General features: G+C 34.7%; 2 protein-coding genes across 6 annotated transcripts; both read left to right on the top strand.

Annotated features, from left to right (window-relative positions):
* LOC126708585 (transcription initiation factor IIE subunit beta-like) lies at positions 1-6,188 on the top strand. Of its 2 annotated transcripts, none has more exons than XM_050408378.1 (5): positions 1-192; positions 2,151-2,435; positions 3,067-3,198; positions 3,320-3,436; positions 5,635-6,188. In XM_050408378.1, the coding sequence occupies exons 2-5, from the start codon at positions 2,178-2,180 to the stop codon at positions 5,980-5,982; spliced, it is 855 nt and encodes a 284-aa protein (XP_050264335.1). In that variant the 5' UTR covers positions 1-192; positions 2,151-2,177; the 3' UTR covers positions 5,983-6,188. The 2 variants fall into 2 exon arrangements, with proteins under 2 accessions (XP_050264335.1, XP_050264334.1); XM_050408377.1 differs by having other exon boundaries at positions 2-192; positions 2,178-2,435.
* Positions 6,189-6,936: 748 nt separating this feature from the next.
* LOC126709313 (stress-response A/B barrel domain-containing protein UP3) lies at positions 6,937-11,130 on the top strand. 4 transcript variants are annotated; one of them, XM_050409509.1, is made up of 11 exons: positions 6,937-7,144; positions 7,241-7,358; positions 8,004-8,131; positions 8,404-8,543; positions 8,668-8,736; positions 9,094-9,232; positions 9,511-9,573; positions 9,653-9,696; positions 10,257-10,358; positions 10,435-10,490; positions 10,794-11,130. In XM_050409509.1, the coding sequence occupies exons 1-9, from the start codon at positions 7,054-7,056 to the stop codon at positions 10,341-10,343; spliced, it is 879 nt and encodes a 292-aa protein (XP_050265466.1). In that variant the 5' UTR covers positions 6,937-7,053; the 3' UTR covers positions 10,344-10,358; positions 10,435-10,490; positions 10,794-11,130. The 4 variants fall into 4 exon arrangements, with proteins under 4 accessions (XP_050265466.1, XP_050265468.1, XP_050265467.1 ...); XM_050409511.1 differs by having other exon boundaries at positions 9,511-9,568; positions 10,788-11,130; XM_050409508.1 differs by having other exon boundaries at positions 6,938-7,144; positions 10,788-11,130.
* Positions 11,131-16,662: the final 5,532 nt, after the last annotated feature.

Below are 16,662 nucleotides of genomic sequence, written 5' to 3' on the forward strand. Positions count from 1 at the left end.
CCAATAAATAAAAGTTTTGCGGACTGAGAGCTGCGAAACCCGTTGAGTTGCGGATCGGACAGCCCTCCTTTCTATGTTCTCTTCAGCTTTGCCTTTACCAAAAATTCGAAATTCTCTCTCTCTCGCCCTTTTCCCTCACACCGTGACCTTCTTCTGCCTCCGTGCTCCGGCACCGGCACTCAAACCTAAAAGGTATTCTTGCAATTTTTCTTTTCTTTTTTGTTAATTTCATTTTTCACGAATTCCTTCGAAATATTTTTCTTATTATCACTTTTGATGCTTTGATTTGCATAGTTTCTTCGGATTCATTTGACTTATTGTTGTTGCAATGTGATCAGTGTTTGTACACCCAATTAGGACTTGCAGTTAATTTTTTTTTTTTTTTTTTTTAATTTTCATTATGTGAAATTGCAATCAATTTTCGTTCTAGAACATTGTTACCAAGTCAAAACTGAAATTATAAGCAAAAACAGCAACTTCCTGAGAGATTTGGGTCAGCTCAATAATGCTACCTTATAATATAACTATATAAGCAGAGGGGGAAGGGTAGATTCGAACTAGTGATCTCCGTTTCATGCGGCATGGTTTGTGTCCGATTGTGCTACCCCTTGGGGTTAATGCTACCTGATTAGTATATTTTTGTTCTCTTTTAACTTCATCATTGGTGCCTCTGGCCAGGGTCATTTCTATGTTGGCATGAGGTTCATTTATTAATTCGAAGAGAACACTTTATAAGGGCTAAGTATGTTGTTGTATGGGTGTTATACAATAGATCAATGGAGATGGTAGGAACTAGGAAACCGCTGGCAAAATCCATCGAGTCCTTTCAAATGTGGAGAGAGAGGATTTCAAATATAGCCTTGCTTTATCTTCCTTTTCTTTATCATATAAAACGGGATATTATGCATATGTGCTTATTCTGCCATAATATGCTTGTCAATTGTCATACAAGGAATGAGGATTCTGAAAAAAGCAGACAACTTTCCTCCATATATGTCTTATCCCTTTCATACTTTATCACTAATGCAAATTGGTAGCCACCAAATACAACATAAGAGCTTAGGTGCTCCTATCAACATAATAGCTTTTATTCTCATTTCTGTGATTTAGTTCTTGCCAACTTGCCAGAGATTTTCTGGCAATAATTCTGCAAGAAATTTGTTTGTAGTTATGCCTATAAATGAACCATTTGGGGGCTTCTGCTAGTCATTTCTTGGTTGGAGAGTGAATTTTGATTTCCCAAACTAGGGTTTTGGTTATTGGCATTTTGTGTATGCATATGAATTTTTTTGTTGATTTATTGTCTCATATTTGTCTTTGGAAAATAGATTTTGATTTCCCAATACTCAATTTTTGATTCTTCCATTTGAGGAGCTCAGAAAGGGTTTGTTATGGTTTAAGCATATGTTTAGAAAATGTTAATCAAAGAGAAGAAATTTAGCTTTTAAATTTTCAACTTTAGAGAGGAATCATTGGAAAAACGTTGATTTTATCCTAATCGTTGATCAAATACTAGAGCTTAATTGATCAAATACTAGAACAACAATTAGTTTTTTGATCTCTAATAGTTGTGTAGCATGGTCGTTGGAAACTCAATTTCTTATTTGTCCTTTATTCTTCAAATACTGCACTTGGTAGTGAAATTGTTGCACATGTCATTGCATTAAGCCATTAGAAGATCAGATGAAATAATTGTTATTGCATTATCTATGAATGACAAAAAAGGATCAGAGGTTTAATGTAGGGAGACTATTGAAGTTTTTTGTCATTCATAGTTAGGTTTCCAGCGAGACATGTTGATTCAACTGTGGGTCTGTGATTAAAAGTTCTAAAAATATTGTCCACGAACGGCCTTATCACTTCCATTAGTGTTCTGTTAAGAAGAAATTGGAATTTTTGGAATTACTTGTGTTGCTAGTAGACTTGTGCTTGCATGATATTGTAGTATGAAGCCTTCTTAGTAACTTTTAGCTATGTCTTGATTTCTAGCTGTTTATTCTTCCTGCATTTTTCATGTTATGACTTGATTTAAGTTTCGAAGTCATTGTGGTGATTTAGTCAGTTAATTTAAACTCTGACCAATATTACAATCTTGCACTTTAAAGCACTTCTTTATCATATTTTTACATTTTATTGGTGGGTTTGAGCAGCCTTAAAGAAAATAATTTTATTTCTAGATGGCATTACAAGAGAAATTAGATAGATTCAAGAAGCAGCAAGAGAAGTGCCAGTCAACCCTCACAAGCATTGCTGCATCTAATAAGGTGACAAGTCATAAATTTACGCCAGCACCAGCAGCACCGTCAGTCAGTGCAAGAGCCCCCGCTCCTGCTGTCAAATTTTCAAATGATACAGAGAGACTTCAACATATCAACAGTATCCGGAAAGCCCCTGTAGGAGCCCAAATCAAGCGTGTTATAGATCTCCTGCTGGAGGTTTGTACTTGATTATCCTATCCCTTATATATACATATATGTTCCTTGATGCAAGTATTTGTTTTGTTGTCATATTTACAATGCTGAATGCTCCTCATGAATGATGTTTATTCGTAATTCTCTTTATGCCAATATCTCAATTACTTCGTCAACCAGGGACCTGAGTTGGAAAAAATTCAGATTTTAATGTCTTATTTTGTGCAGTCATCAGGTTAAAGTTAATTTGGAAAAGAGCAAGATGGTCGAGTTTAGAATTGTGTTATTATCTGTGATTCTACTAATCTTTTTAAAAGAGGTATCATATCACTATGCACCTTCACTAAACTGGCCTACTTTTTCTCAATTAATTGTTGAAATTTAAACCTTGTTTGCATGGCATTGATTTTACTGGAAAACTGATACTACTTAATTAACAGATGTACTTCCAGTTGAAGGTAAGTATAAATTATAGATGCTTGTGGGAAATTTGTAGTTGTGTTTTAGTTTACTGTAATAATCGAGTATATAACCCGTCTCCCTTCTTGTTTTTTGTGACAATTTTAGAGGTCAATGTGATTTACTGACTTACAGTAGCCTGGTAGGACCAGATGAATGCTACTAACCACCAGTTGAATGCTCTCTATGTTTGCAGACAAGGCTAGCCTATACACCTGAACAAATAAATGATGCCGTTTATGTTGATATCAATTCCAACAAAGCTGTATTTGATAGTTTGAGGAATAACCTGAAAGTCCACTATGATGGAAAACGTTTCTCTTACAAGGTAAGTTTAAACTTGTTTAGCTGCAGATCGTCACGGTCTCATAGCATTTTATTTGCACTTAGTCATCTCATTTATAACTCTTTCATGGTAAATGACTTTTTGACTTATTGTTTATCTGCAGTCCAAGCATGATTTGAAGGACAAGAGCCAGCTTCTTTACTTAGTAAGGAAATTTCCAGAGGGCATTGCTGTCATTGATCTTAAGGATGCTTATCCAACTGTGATGGAAGACTTGCAGGTAAATGCAATATGTGGATGTCTCATCTTGTTAGATCAACTTTTATATTATGGTATTCATGTCTTGATAAGAGCACAAGAAATTCATCAAAGGGGTTGAGAATCGACAAGAACAAGAAAAAACAAAAGATAAACCAAGGAATTAACACTTAGGTTTGCTTGGAATCAATACCAATCAAGAAAAAGAACAAAACCTAGGAATTAACGCCGAGGGTTACCTAGAATCAGTTTTGGAAAAATTCCATTAGGAAATTTTAGTACTGAAGCATAGTAGCAAACCATAATACTGACCTCCAGGTTCTTGAAATAGAGTTTCGAACTTATTATCATAGTAAGGAAAGGAAACAATTATAACCAATGGCATTAATTCTATGAATCTAGTGAAAAAAAGGAATTAAATCCCCTAAACTTAGTAGGAAAAGGAAAATATGTTTAACTAATTAAGTAAAGTAAATAGAATTAATTGTAAAAATTAATTGATTAGGCCTTAGGCCCAAGTGGTAGCATATTTCTTCCATAAGGGTCACTGATTGGATGTCTTCTTGTGTCATCATCTATGAGTATGTGAAATTGCAAGCCTATGCATATGTCATTGACCTTCCACCTGATTATGGCATTAACTACTTTTCGTATAGGTGTGGTTAGGATGAGTATCAATTATATTTGAATCACTCAAGATGAGCTACAGAAGATTGATCCATACTTGCTTGAAATTATATCCTTTTACTACTTGGTTTAGGGATTTAATTTATTTTCTTATTAAGTTGGTAGAATTAGTATCATTAATTAGAATTGATTCCTTACCTTATTCAAATAATAAGTTTGGAACTCTATTTAAAGAACCTAGAGCTCAATATTGTTTATAGTTTGCTTCAATAGTAAAATTTCCTATTAGAATTTTTTCAAAGGCTCAGAGTTGATTCTTAGGTTTTGTTCTTTTTTTGCTTGGTGTTGATTCCTAAGCCTTTTCCCCCTGTACTTGTTGATTCTCAATCTCTTTGAGAATTTTTGCTGCATAACTATCCCTCATTGTGGCCCCTAGTAAAATGTTTCATGTTGCATTGAAGGCTACTAAACAAACCTTTGAATTTTATTGTTTTGATTCTGTGTGTTCGACTCACCTAATATTGTTCAAAGGTGACTGCTAATTTTGTGTATTTCTGGGATTTGAAAAAGGCCCGAAGTAGTGATTGAGACCCTTCCCTTTGACCTTTGGCGTTAGAATGGCTAATAAGTTGGAACAAGGAACTCTATTGTTCAATAACCCGTCAAGGTGTAGACTAGTGGTTAGAGGATTGGGATGAGCTTTAAACCCAAACATCCTAGGTTTGAATCCTCACAAGGAGTGCCACTGGATTACTTGATACATGGTTTTGGTAGGTGGAATCATGTATCCATGGTTCAATCCTCAGGGATGGGTCCAAAGGGCCTTGCCTTGGTGAGGTTCCACGCCATCAAAAAAAAAAAAAGGGAACTCTTTTTCTCAATAAAATAAAGCAAAAAGCTATAGGACTGATGAGTTTTGGTTTAAATGGCACCTCCTCTTGTAAGAGTAAGGTGGAGGGTGAGCTCGCAACTCGTGAGCACAAAAAGCATCTGGTGCATGTGTAATTTACCAATAAAAAAAGGTGTTTGAATGGCCATAATTTAATAGGATACACATGTGCAATATAGTCGGATGTGATAAAGTTGACCTTGAATATTTAGGCAGAAATTTGTTGTGTTTGAAAGAAGCCATTGAAGCCTCTGTATGTTTTCTGGCTTTGGATGCTTAAGTCAGTTTTCTCAAAAGTTTTTCTTTGCAAAAGCAGGAGTGGTGGCTTTGGAGGTGTATACAAGGAATGGTTTGATTACTCAATGGTGTTTGTTTGCCCCTTTATTCTGTGACTTTGTTTTTCCTTTTCTTTATTGGCTTTCTCTCTCTTGCTTGCTCATTGCCTGCTTGGTCTTTGTTTTAGCTTTGTGGAAAATCTTACCTCTGTAATGATTTTCTTGTACCTTAAAAAAATGAAGTTTATGACCATCTTCGTTTTCCAACAAAAAGTTGAGTGGTAGTAATGTGTCATTGTCTGCTGTGAGATCATCTGGCCATACAAATCATATGACTTCATTCTTCTTCTGACTTTGAAAGCTGCAGCCCAATTAAATCAATTGCTTGTTTCTGTTGCCATAAAATTTTATGAATTCATTTTTATTCAGGCATTGAAAGCTGCTGGTCAGATTTGGCTGCTATCAAACTTTGATTCACAGGAAGACATTGCCTACCCAAATGACCCCAGGGTACCCATCAAGGTGGATGATGACCTTAAACTGCTGTTTCGGGGGATTGAATTGCCTCGTGATATGATTGACATTGAAAGGGATCTCCAGAAGAATGGGATGAAGCCTGCCACCAACACTGCTCAGAGGAGAGCCAGGTCAGAGGTTCAAGGCATGTCCTCCAAGCCCAAGCCAAAGAAGAAGAAGCACGAGATCACCAAGAGGACAAAGCTGACCAATGCCCATCTTCCAGAGCTTTTCCGGAACCTTACTGACAATAAATCTTGATGTTAGGACTTAGGATGACCCTTTATTTAGCTATGGGTTGAAGGTATAGGGAATGATACAACATGCTCTAATGCTAGTAGCATTGGGTTTATATAGATTGGAAGTGTTCTAGCAGCTTAAATCCGTATTGATGACTCTTGCCAGATTTGCGCATAACAGTTCATTTCTGTTTTATATCTGTTCTTGTAGTATTTTTGTTTTTTTCATATTGCTGAATCTCTTGTACCATTACTTGATATCTAATAATGAAAAAAAGAAAGAAAGAAAGAGGCCAAATTTGCAACCAAAAAAAAAAAAAAAAAAAATTTAAATTAGTGGTTTTATTTTATGATTTCTGTGGAAGATTAATTCCAAAGAATTGACACGTCTCATTAATGCATTAGACAGACATGTGGCAGTGAAAAATGAATTAAAATAAAATAAAGTGGTGCGGTATTAGTATTACTCACTGTACTTAGGGAGGGGAGATTTTGATTAGTTTGAAGTTTGAAGCTTGAAGCTATCCTTGTGTTGTTTGGGATGATTTTGGGTATAATAAGTTGCAAATGGCTAGCCTATATTTGAATGCTCTAGATTCACTCTGACTCTAGGCTGAAGGCCTTCAGTAGTTAGTATTGAGTAACAGTAAGTGCCTCAGCTCAATATTGGTCCACGTAAACATTATCCAAAAACGTTCTAAAATCTTAAAGCTACGATGACAAATTTAACAAATAAATCTTATTAGTCTTGTAATAGATAAATTGGGTAACATTAACAATATTAGAATTTAGAAGGGTAATAAATTTTTAATAATTCCTCAAAAAAAAAAAAAAAAAATTTAATAATATTTGTACCGATAATTTTTATTTTTTTGAGAAAAAAAAAAGCGGCAATAAACGGCTATTTTACAGATCGTTTTTCCTAGTCCACCCATTTTCTTTTCTTAAAAAAGAAAAAAAAGAAAAAAAAAAAGAGGAACACACAGTCACACACACACACACACAGAGAAAGTGATTAACCGGAGAAGCAAAAGAAAAAGAGAGAAGAAAGTGAAAGGGTAGAGCCACAAAGAAAAGGTCGAGAGTCGAGAAAATGCTGATTCAAGCTCCAACCCCGTCTCCCACTTCCACTTCCACTTTTCTCATCCACCAACCATTATTCCCGCGCTCCGCTTCTTTAAACGGTGCGTTTCATTCCTCTCTCTCTCTCTTACATTTTTATTTATTTATTTATAAAAAATTGTATGAATATTATTTTATTCTATTCTATTATATTCCAGTTTCTCGAGTGAATGGAGTGATGAACACGTGGTCTTCAAGGCGGGAACTGAGTCGGCGAATTGTGGTTTCCGCTGCTGACGACCAAAGTAACTCAACCGCCAATTCCGAGCGGAAAAGGTTCATTCATACCCAATCCCTTTTTAATTCTTCTCCTTAATTTTTTTGGTGTCTGAATTACAAACAAACAAACAATTGTCTCTATCAAATGAACCTAACCATTGAACAGATTAAGGATCAATCTTATGTCCCTCAAAATTTGATTACTTTTAAATGTTGCTTAGACCTTATAGTACCTCCAATTCTTACACTATTACACTTACAAACACAAACACACATAGGATAAATGGTGGGTGGCCTTTGTGTTTCCAAGGCTCCTTTTTATATGCCAATCGACAATGACGGTTATGATTGATTGGAATTACCTGTGTGAAAAAATGACACAAAGAAAATGGTTGAGTTGGTTTCTATTTTTTATACAACCCTTAATCCAGGAAATCATTGCAAATTGATTTATTCACCCCATATCAATCTGTTATAGTTGCAAGACCATTCCCTTTAGCATTATGATATAATTCAATTGGCTGTTTCTGTTTATTTTGTTTAGATTTTTGTGTGACATTATTACTTGGTACCATAAGCATTGCGTTAGCTAGGTTCTTTGTTGAACTTCAGCTTTCCAGTTTTGAGCATATGGTTCTTCTTGTTTGCAAATGCAGTGTCTTATTGCCCTGGTTAAATTTGGATTGTTTCTATTTTCTACAGAAAAGTTGTGGAACATATATGTCTGCTCAAAACCAAGGAGAATTTAACTGATGAGGAAGAGAAGGATATGTTGGATTATCTCTATACAACCCAATATCAAATGAGAGGCATTGTTGCAATATCATTAGGTGAGTCATATTGAATGCAATGCAAGGGCACATAAGGAATAGCTAGCATTCCTTGCCTGAATCAGGCATTATATTCTTTTCAAAGAATCTGAAGTGTAAATTCAGTTGTCCGGTCATCCCATCTATGCTGAAATGTCGGCCTATGTGCATAACCTATCAATTAATTTGCAATTTTGATTAGGTGCACAGACATGCACACTGGCACTCACACTCAGACAAGCCTACATGTTTATTGATTTATCTTTAAATATATGTTCTAATTGCTGCTGCAGGACGTATCTCAGAAGAAAATCTTGAAAATTACACCCATGCTGTCTACATGCGTTTCCAAATAAAAGAAGATCTTGCAAAGTTTTATGAGAACCCTTTCTACTTGGGAGTTCTCAAAAAGCATGTTATGCCTTACTGTCATGTATGGCTTGACATGTAAACACTGACACTCTCTTCATACTTCTCTTTCTTCTTTTGAATAAACCGTATCTCAGATTTTCATACTTGTTCAACATATTGGACTGTCTTTTTCTGTTTATATAAAGGGTCTAATCAATGTGGATTACGAAGCTGAAGTAGAAGATGATATCCTTCCCATCTTTAGGAAAGGAGAGGTAAGGAGTGATGTGCTTTTAACTCTCTGGCAGATGCTATGGCAATTCTTTAAATTTTGATTCCCCTGTAGTTATTTGTCTATAGCTCAATGCTAATCATGTAAATGCAGCAATGCTGTTGAAATGCTTGGAAATGATATTCTATATTGCCAATCATGCAAATGCGGCAAAGGCATTGAAATGCTTGGAAATGGAATATATCTGGCTATTGGCATTTATGTCTTTATTAACAAATTTGAACCAAAAAAATATTTTGAGTTTCCATTATCAGTTGAACATGTGGCAATATGGTTTTTGTCCCTGGTTACTGGTATCTAATAGTTACTTCTAAAGAGATTCATATTACTTTTGTGGCAGGAGTTCAATTATGGTGTAGAGTTTGTGCTTTTGATTTCATTTGTTGATAATGCATTTGGTGTACCTGTACAACATGCATTGGCTTCTCTGGCGAGGCTGACACATGGATTTCCGTCATTAATTGTCCAATCTACTCAAGGTGTGTGTTTGAGGTGAAACTCATTAGTTGTTATGCTGCTTAGTGGTTCCCTGAGCAGGCTACTGCAGATTAAGAAGTTAATTTGATCTGTAAAGAGGTTATAAATAAATGTTTTTTTTTTTTTTTTTAAACCAAATTTCATAGCAGCTATACAGTTAACTCTTTACAGCTTGGATGAGATTTCTTTTTTCTCTATTTTTGGGCTTGTATGAAGAATTATTCTTATATATGCAATTATTTAACAATATATCGTTTCTTACTAGTATCTGATTGGTCAGGTTTGAATTGTAATCCCAGCAATAAGGAATTTACACATGGAGTAGTGATACGATTTCGGTCCCGTGAGCTCTCTCTTGTGTTTAATATCTGAATATATGGCATCTCCATTTGTTGACTGCTGTGTACTGGCATGTTTTGCAGTCGAGGCCTTTGAGATATTTGTGGGCAGCTCAGAATACAAAGAAGTAAGCAGCCTAATCTATAAATTATAGATTTGTGTTTTTAAGATTTTGTTTGTTGTTCAAGTTTTATGGTATCAAATGAAAATCATTTTCTTATCAAATTTAACACACTCTTGTGGTGCAGAACTTCTTGATGAATATATGCTTTTTCTACCCTATCAAATGGTTAAGGATTTCCAAGTTTTACCATTATTGTAGATATTATATTACAGAATTCTTTGGCTTACTTATTTGTTTCATGGTAGTTTTCTATTTATGATCCTTATCTAATGTAAGGTTCTAATCCAAGTTTTAAATTCAGTTTTGAGATTTGTTTTAGACTTGGTCAAAATTGACAAGTAATCCAAAATTTCTGGTAAATCTGGAAGTTTTACTTAGGGCTGAGGCTGAACTTCTGGAATTTGAGATCTTGGAAAGCCTTTTGAGATGAGATCACCTTCCATTGAATACTCCAATTCCAAAAATTTATTTTTCCAGTTCCAAGTCAAGCTATAGCAAATTTATCTTTGTTAAAGAGATTAATCTGCAAGAGTCTGAATTATTCTTGAATTTGATAAAAACAGATGTGGAGGTCTGAGTTCCAGCCAATCACCCAGAAAACACTTTCTATTCATTTTTCTGTTGATCCACTGGGCACTGAGATCATGTAGCAAGCATCCTTCACGGTTTGTGATCCATGATAATTTAATTTGATGAGTATTTGAACGAGAACTTGTCTTTATTTTATGTCTTATGTTCCAGGTATTGAAAAGACATTCTTGCTCGGTTTGTTTTACTTTCTAAGAGTACATGTACAGGTCAGTGTTTCTTACCCCTCATCCCTAACCACCCCCCCCCCCCCCCCCCCCTCTTTGTTTTTTGGTTGTGTTTGTTTCCTTAAAATAAAGTATATCTGCCCATTTCTTGCTGCATGTCTCTTCAACAAGGGTAATATACTTTTGAAGACTTGTTTATTGCTTGTTTGCATATATATAAAAGCATAGCATGCTCAGCATATATGCATATACAGAAGCACGAGTTTTTTGTTGAAGGTCTATTTCCTTGTCTAGATTAAAAAAAAAAAAAAAAATTGTCATTTATGTTGTTGATGTCAGGACCAGCTCTTCTAAACTCTGATAGGAAAGCAATCTGTTGGATGATACTTCGAACCCAATTTAGTACCATTCTTGGAGAATGCTGGAGAAAAGGGTGTACCATCAGGAAGATATCTCCCTTTTTCTTTTATCTTTTATTCTTCTTCTTGTAAAGATTTTTTTTTTTTTTTTAATAAATTTATAAATCATGGGACACACATTTCTGTATTGGGGCCCCTCTGACTGATCATTCTGATCTGTCCTAGTGTAGATCCTTGATTGCTAACCTTCATCTTCTATGTGATTCTCCTATATAAGGAAAATATATTTTATATATGCAGTTGCATATTATTAAGACCTTTCACATTCCTGTTTGGCTTTTAGTAAAGGTCACATATTGGAATTTATCCAAAAGGCAATGTTTGACCTTGCTGAGGATGAACTATAAAACATGTATAGAATTGCCAATCGATTATTGTTTCTACTATATCTTTAAATATTTAAAAATTCACTGAAAAGCCAAACTTCTGCCCCACCATTCAGGCTGATAGTAATAAAATAATAAAGCCAAAATTAGTTGGTAATAGATTGATGTGCTTGAATTTGACTTGTCTAAACCATTACACTTCTATAGAATTGTACATACTTTTAGTCGGTGGCTGATCTCCATTCAGGTCATCTGTTGTACTTAATCCATTGTTTTTATGCCATGAAAATTCTTTATTCGACTCACTACTGACCTTTTGATAATTTGAACTGTTTTTGCCTATACTTTCTTTATTACAATCATCTCAAACTTGAACTGTTTTTGCCCATACTTTCTTAATTACAATCATCTAGCTTGTCAAGTATCCACCAGATCAGATTGCAGCTCTGCTGAAAAAACAAAACTCCAACAAACTACATGATTAAATTTCTTGTTTTATCCAAGTATGCATGCATGTTTTATTTATTGTCTTCACTATTCAATCAAGTACGATTACATTTTCTTTAAACACTACAATCAATCAAGTTCCTTCTCAACTCTATATATCATACATCTCTGTAAAGAAAAAGAAAGGAAAAAATTACACTACAAACTGCAAAAATTTTGTCTTGACCGAATACACACAAGATTTTCAACAAGGCTGATCAGTTATGAAGTGGGTTTGGTCCCTGTGGAACTGTTCGAAGAGAAACTCCATATATTGGGTCGATATCATCTTTGGCGGATCCCACCAGAGCTTTAGCTGAGAAATGCCACGAATTCCGAGAATAGAAGTTGTTCTTATCTCCTGGCTTGGCTTCTTCACTATTACTTTTGTAAATTTGGCGGCAATTTGATTGCTGGCTGATTGCTAGAGTGATCACAAAGATCACAAATGAAAGCCTGAGATAATGAATCCCCATGATTCTATTGTTGGCAGAGAACAGATCCGATAGATAACTAAGGCAGTAGAAGTAAGTTTTAATTATCTTTAAGTACAGGCAAATGAAGGCTGGTGAGGACTCCTTTTATAATGGACGAGGCAACCTGTGTCGAAGATAGAGCCAAAACTCACAATAAATTCAAATGAAATGGCATCAATGCCCCACTTGTCAATGATTTTGCAATTAAATCAAAGCCGCCCCAACTCTCTTTTGAAAAACCACTGTAATTTGAATCAACATATCAAGAGTCTTATAACTTAATGACATTGCTTGGTCTCCTTGAGATCAAGACTCGAATCTCTCTCTCCAACTTGTTACAAAGTATTAAAAAATATATATAAAATAAAAATCAGCATCATTTACATTATAGTATTATACTCATTTTTTTATTCCAAATGATGATTACTTGTGAAGCAGGTCATTATACAAGAACCTTGCTCGTTGGCTGACTCAAAAAACTTGGAGATTGTGATCATATAAATATAGATACATGTATCCATGCCCAACTTTATGATACAAATGTAGGTTTTGATTCGATATATAGTGTGAGATGTTGAAGGCTAATATGGTCCTTTTGTACGCGGTGGAGTGCTAACCTGGAAAACCGTTTTTCTTGGCGTTGACTCTTACATTAAATGCGTGTCTAATTGCCCATTTGTGTTGCATTATTTAACTTATATAATTATTGTTGGGGGACTTGAGGTGTTCATGGACACGTGTTGCTAGATCATAGTGACAAGTGGCACCGCATTGCATGTATGTTTTGCCTCATCACATGTTCTTGCTTCTATATATATAACTCCATTGAAGAATGGCAATCAAATAAGAGCAAGACTTAGGTACAATACTTAGGTGCTGTTTATAAGGTTCCTCTTTTAAGATTCTGTCATTTGGATTTTTTTCATGAGATAAAAGTGTATTTTTTAAAGAATAATATATAAGGTATTGTACCTAAGTTAAGTAGCTATATGATTGAATCTTAAGGGGGGAATTTAAGGAATAATACATAAGGTACTATACCTAAATTTTGTCCATCAGATAATTATGATTTTTCAGCTGGACGGTATCTGTTATTAAGTCATGGTTGTACTATTTAGATGCAACCCGGCTTGCTCCATGTTTGAGCTGTTATTGTTGTTAAACAAATAATTAATAAGACCAATAACAAAATAAGATTGTTGATAGAGACATTTCTAACTCACACAAGGATGTATTATTTAACATGTTAATTTAAAAATAATGTGAAAATATTGTGATATGACATGCATCCAGTTTTGGACATATATTTGCATTCTAATGTGTTCAGTGCATTAATGAGTCTGTGTTGTGTTCCTAACATTATTGATAAAATAAACATATAAAATAAAGATAATTGAAACAAAAACGTTTCTTTTTTCTTTTTTTTCTTTTTTTCTAATTTTTGGAATTTGGTACTAAAACTTTTGTCAAAACTTTGCCACAACATATCCATATAGTGAGTAGTGAATAGTAGAATTGTGGATCCATCACTTTTACTCCACCACTTACAACTTGTTATATAAGTAAATTGTGGCAAAAATTGTGACAAAAATTACGAAACTAGCATTTTCCTTTAGGATATAGGAATTGTGATAATAGAGCATAGGTGTACTACGTCATGGAGGAAAGGATGGTTTAGTGGAGACGCAATTAAAAAGATTGAAAGATGACCGGCCTGAATATTATTTTAAGGTGTCGGTCCACAATGACGTGGTTCTAATCTAAAAAAAGTGGCTCCTAGGGAGTAGCGTGTTTGAACGTTGAAATGAAGATTGAAGAATCCATGCAAAAAACAATTTCATTTTCTAGGCAACTCTGGTCCGCACCGGCCCACCTAAGTTTTTAGACTCCTAAATTCTTCAAATTAAGTTCCCACCAATAATAATGGTAATTTTTTAGGTTGAAAATCTGGACTTTAATAAGGTTGAGTACTATCTTAAGTATATTGGTGTCGATCGGTCGGAGAGAAGTTAGGTAAAAGAGTTTTCTTTTTTTATTTTCTTGACCCTCAACCTTGAAGATTCACATCATATGAGCTTGAGCTAGTTTAATTATTGGTATTCATAAAGTCATGTTTTTCAAAGATTGTACAATATATCTTGAGTCATGAAACTGGAGAAGATCACCAAGGCAATGGCTTTTCAATGAAGCAGTACTTTGGTGGGGTCATGTCCACAGCAGTCCACGAGTGATGTCGTCTGAGATATTATGCATTTGAACTTGTGACCTAATCTGGTTTCAAATTATTGAGTCATTTTGCATATTTCTTTTTCGTGACTCTAAAGTTGTCTAACATTCTGTATTGTATAATTTTTTTTTTCTCTGGCATCCTGGGAATGCCGATATATATCCTAGCAGACTAGCTTCAAAACGGCCCAACAGTACATTCTTTAATGCCTCATTATTGGTGTATGTATTTTATAGAAAAGGCTAAAGTACTAAGAATATTATATGAAAACGATAATAAATATAATTGGTAAGTTTTAATCATTTTAATAAATGAATATATGAATTATTTTTTGGAAATTCTAAAATAGAATTATTGATAGATTTTTTTTTTCTTTTTTTTAAGAATCATTTTTTTGGTAGTTGATGACATATCAATTTGTATATGACTAAATTAATCCAAAGAGGATTAGATTATTGTAAAGTCTAAATCTTAATATGCAATAGTATTTAGAACCCATAACTACTTATCCATCCATATCAACAACAAGCAAACCTAAAAATAAATAATAAAAAAACCTACCGATCCATCGGTTAGCTTAATTGATAAAAAAATTTGTCGCTTGATAAAAGATTTAGGATCAAATTTAGCTTGCATATTAAAAGGAAATCCATTAATGTCTTGACATGATGTTAAATTGGCTAGCAAAAAATTTAAGTCTCAAAATAAGATTGAACTTATCTTGTCTATCCTGCTAACAATGTTGATTGGATTAATTTGTTATTCAACACTAATGTATTCGTTTTTGGCCCTGCAGAATGATACTTAGCAGCTGCCAAAATCCTTTTCTTTTTTTTTTTTTTTAGTTGGAGAGTCAATCCTAAACATCTTCACTTAAAACACCAAGATGTGTTAGTTGACTCCAAGGATTTTGGTCGTAGTAGCCCAACTTGACAATTCTTATGCAAGATATTATTATTGGAAATGCGAAAAAGTTATTCACTTTTTTTACAGCTTTTTCAGTTTCTCATAAAAAGTTTTCTAGAATAGATGATTAATGTATGTCCTAAGAACACACATTAACTAGATTATTATTATTATTATTATCTTCTTCTGAGTCCATCCAAAAATCCTGGTTTTTTCTTTGATAATTATCAGAAAACGATACGCTATTGTCTATTGCCTTGTCAGCTAACCATTTTATATAACGGATAAGGAATATAGAGGACATTCCAGGAGCCTCTTAGAGTCAATATTTTGATTATTTTAAACTCTAGTGAGAAAATTTTCTACGTCAAAATCTAGGAAGACAAGCAATTGCATGACGACTCGACAGACAATCAGCTACATGCTTTAAACTGTTGCAATAATAATTGTACAAGCAGCTAGATTAAATGTTGGCTTGACCATTTTATTTTGCAGAAATACGTAACTCTCATTACAGGTTAAGAGTTTAATGTGTTAATTCCAAGCTCATAACTCTGCACATCAGCTGGGGTCTAGCTTCAGGTTTTTGTCATGGATTAGGTCTGGAATATTTATGATGATTGTATATGTGATGCCCCAATTTGATTGATTGTGTGATGTGTGTGGGTGTGTGATAAGTCCCACATCGGGTATTTACTGGGTTGAACAGAGATTTATTGACAACTACAAGGAGTCTCAATTGTGACTAGTCCTTTTGAAGTATAGCGCAGATGTGGCTAGTGCTTTTCCTTGGGTCGTTACATATGATATCAGAGCCGGTCCGGTAATCCCGTGTGGGCTCAGAAATACTACCTTGTGGGCCCTAATAAGAACGTTCGGGATTTAAGTGGGGGAGATTGTGATGCCCCAATTTGATTGATTGTGTGATGTGTGTGGGTGTGTGATAAGTCCCACATCGGGTATTTAATGGCTAAATCTAGGCTTTATTAAGCCGGTCTGGTAACCCTATGTGGGTTCGGAGACACTACCCCACAAAGTGGGCCCTAACGAGGACGTTAGGGATTTAAGTGGGGAGATTGTGATGCCCCAATTTGATTGATTGTGTGATATGTGTGGGTGTGTGATAAGTCCCACATTGGGTATTTACTAGGTTGAACTGGGTTTTATTAACAACTGCAAGGAGCCTCAATTGTGACTAGTCCTTTTGAGGTATAGCGTAGATGTGGTTAGCGTTTTTCCTTGAGTCATTACATATGGTATTAGAGCCAGCCCAGTAACCCCGTGTGGGCTTAGAGACACTACCCGACAAAGTGGGCTCTAACGAGGACGTTAAAGATTAAAGTGGGGGAGATTGTGATGCCCTAATATGATTGA

The sequence above is a fragment of the Quercus robur genome, chromosome 12 (assembly GCF_932294415.1).
Source record: "Quercus robur chromosome 12, dhQueRobu3.1, whole genome shotgun sequence".
Lineage (NCBI taxonomy): Eukaryota > Viridiplantae > Streptophyta > Magnoliopsida > Fagales > Fagaceae > Quercus > Quercus robur.

Bases quoted from the DNA above. Each gene is read 5' to 3' on its own strand.
- LOC126709313 (XM_050409509.1), top strand. From the start codon at position 7,054: ATGCTGATTCAAGCTCCAACCCCGTCTCCCACTTCCACTTCCACTTTT. The intron at 8,737-9,093 runs GTAAGGAGTGAT...CTTTTGTGGCAG, and splicing joins CCATCTTTAGGAAAGGAGAG to GAGTTCAATTATGGTGTAGA. The intron at 9,233-9,510 runs GTGTGTGTTTGA...CTGATTGGTCAG, and splicing joins AATTGTCCAATCTACTCAAG to GTTTGAATTGTAATCCCAGC.
- LOC126708585 (XM_050408378.1), top strand. From the start codon at position 2,178: ATGGCATTACAAGAGAAATTAGATAGATTCAAGAAGCAGCAAGAGAAG. The intron at 2,436-3,066 runs GTTTGTACTTGA...CTATGTTTGCAG, and splicing joins TTATAGATCTCCTGCTGGAG to ACAAGGCTAGCCTATACACC. The intron at 3,437-5,634 runs GTAAATGCAATA...ATTTTTATTCAG, and splicing joins CTGTGATGGAAGACTTGCAG to GCATTGAAAGCTGCTGGTCA.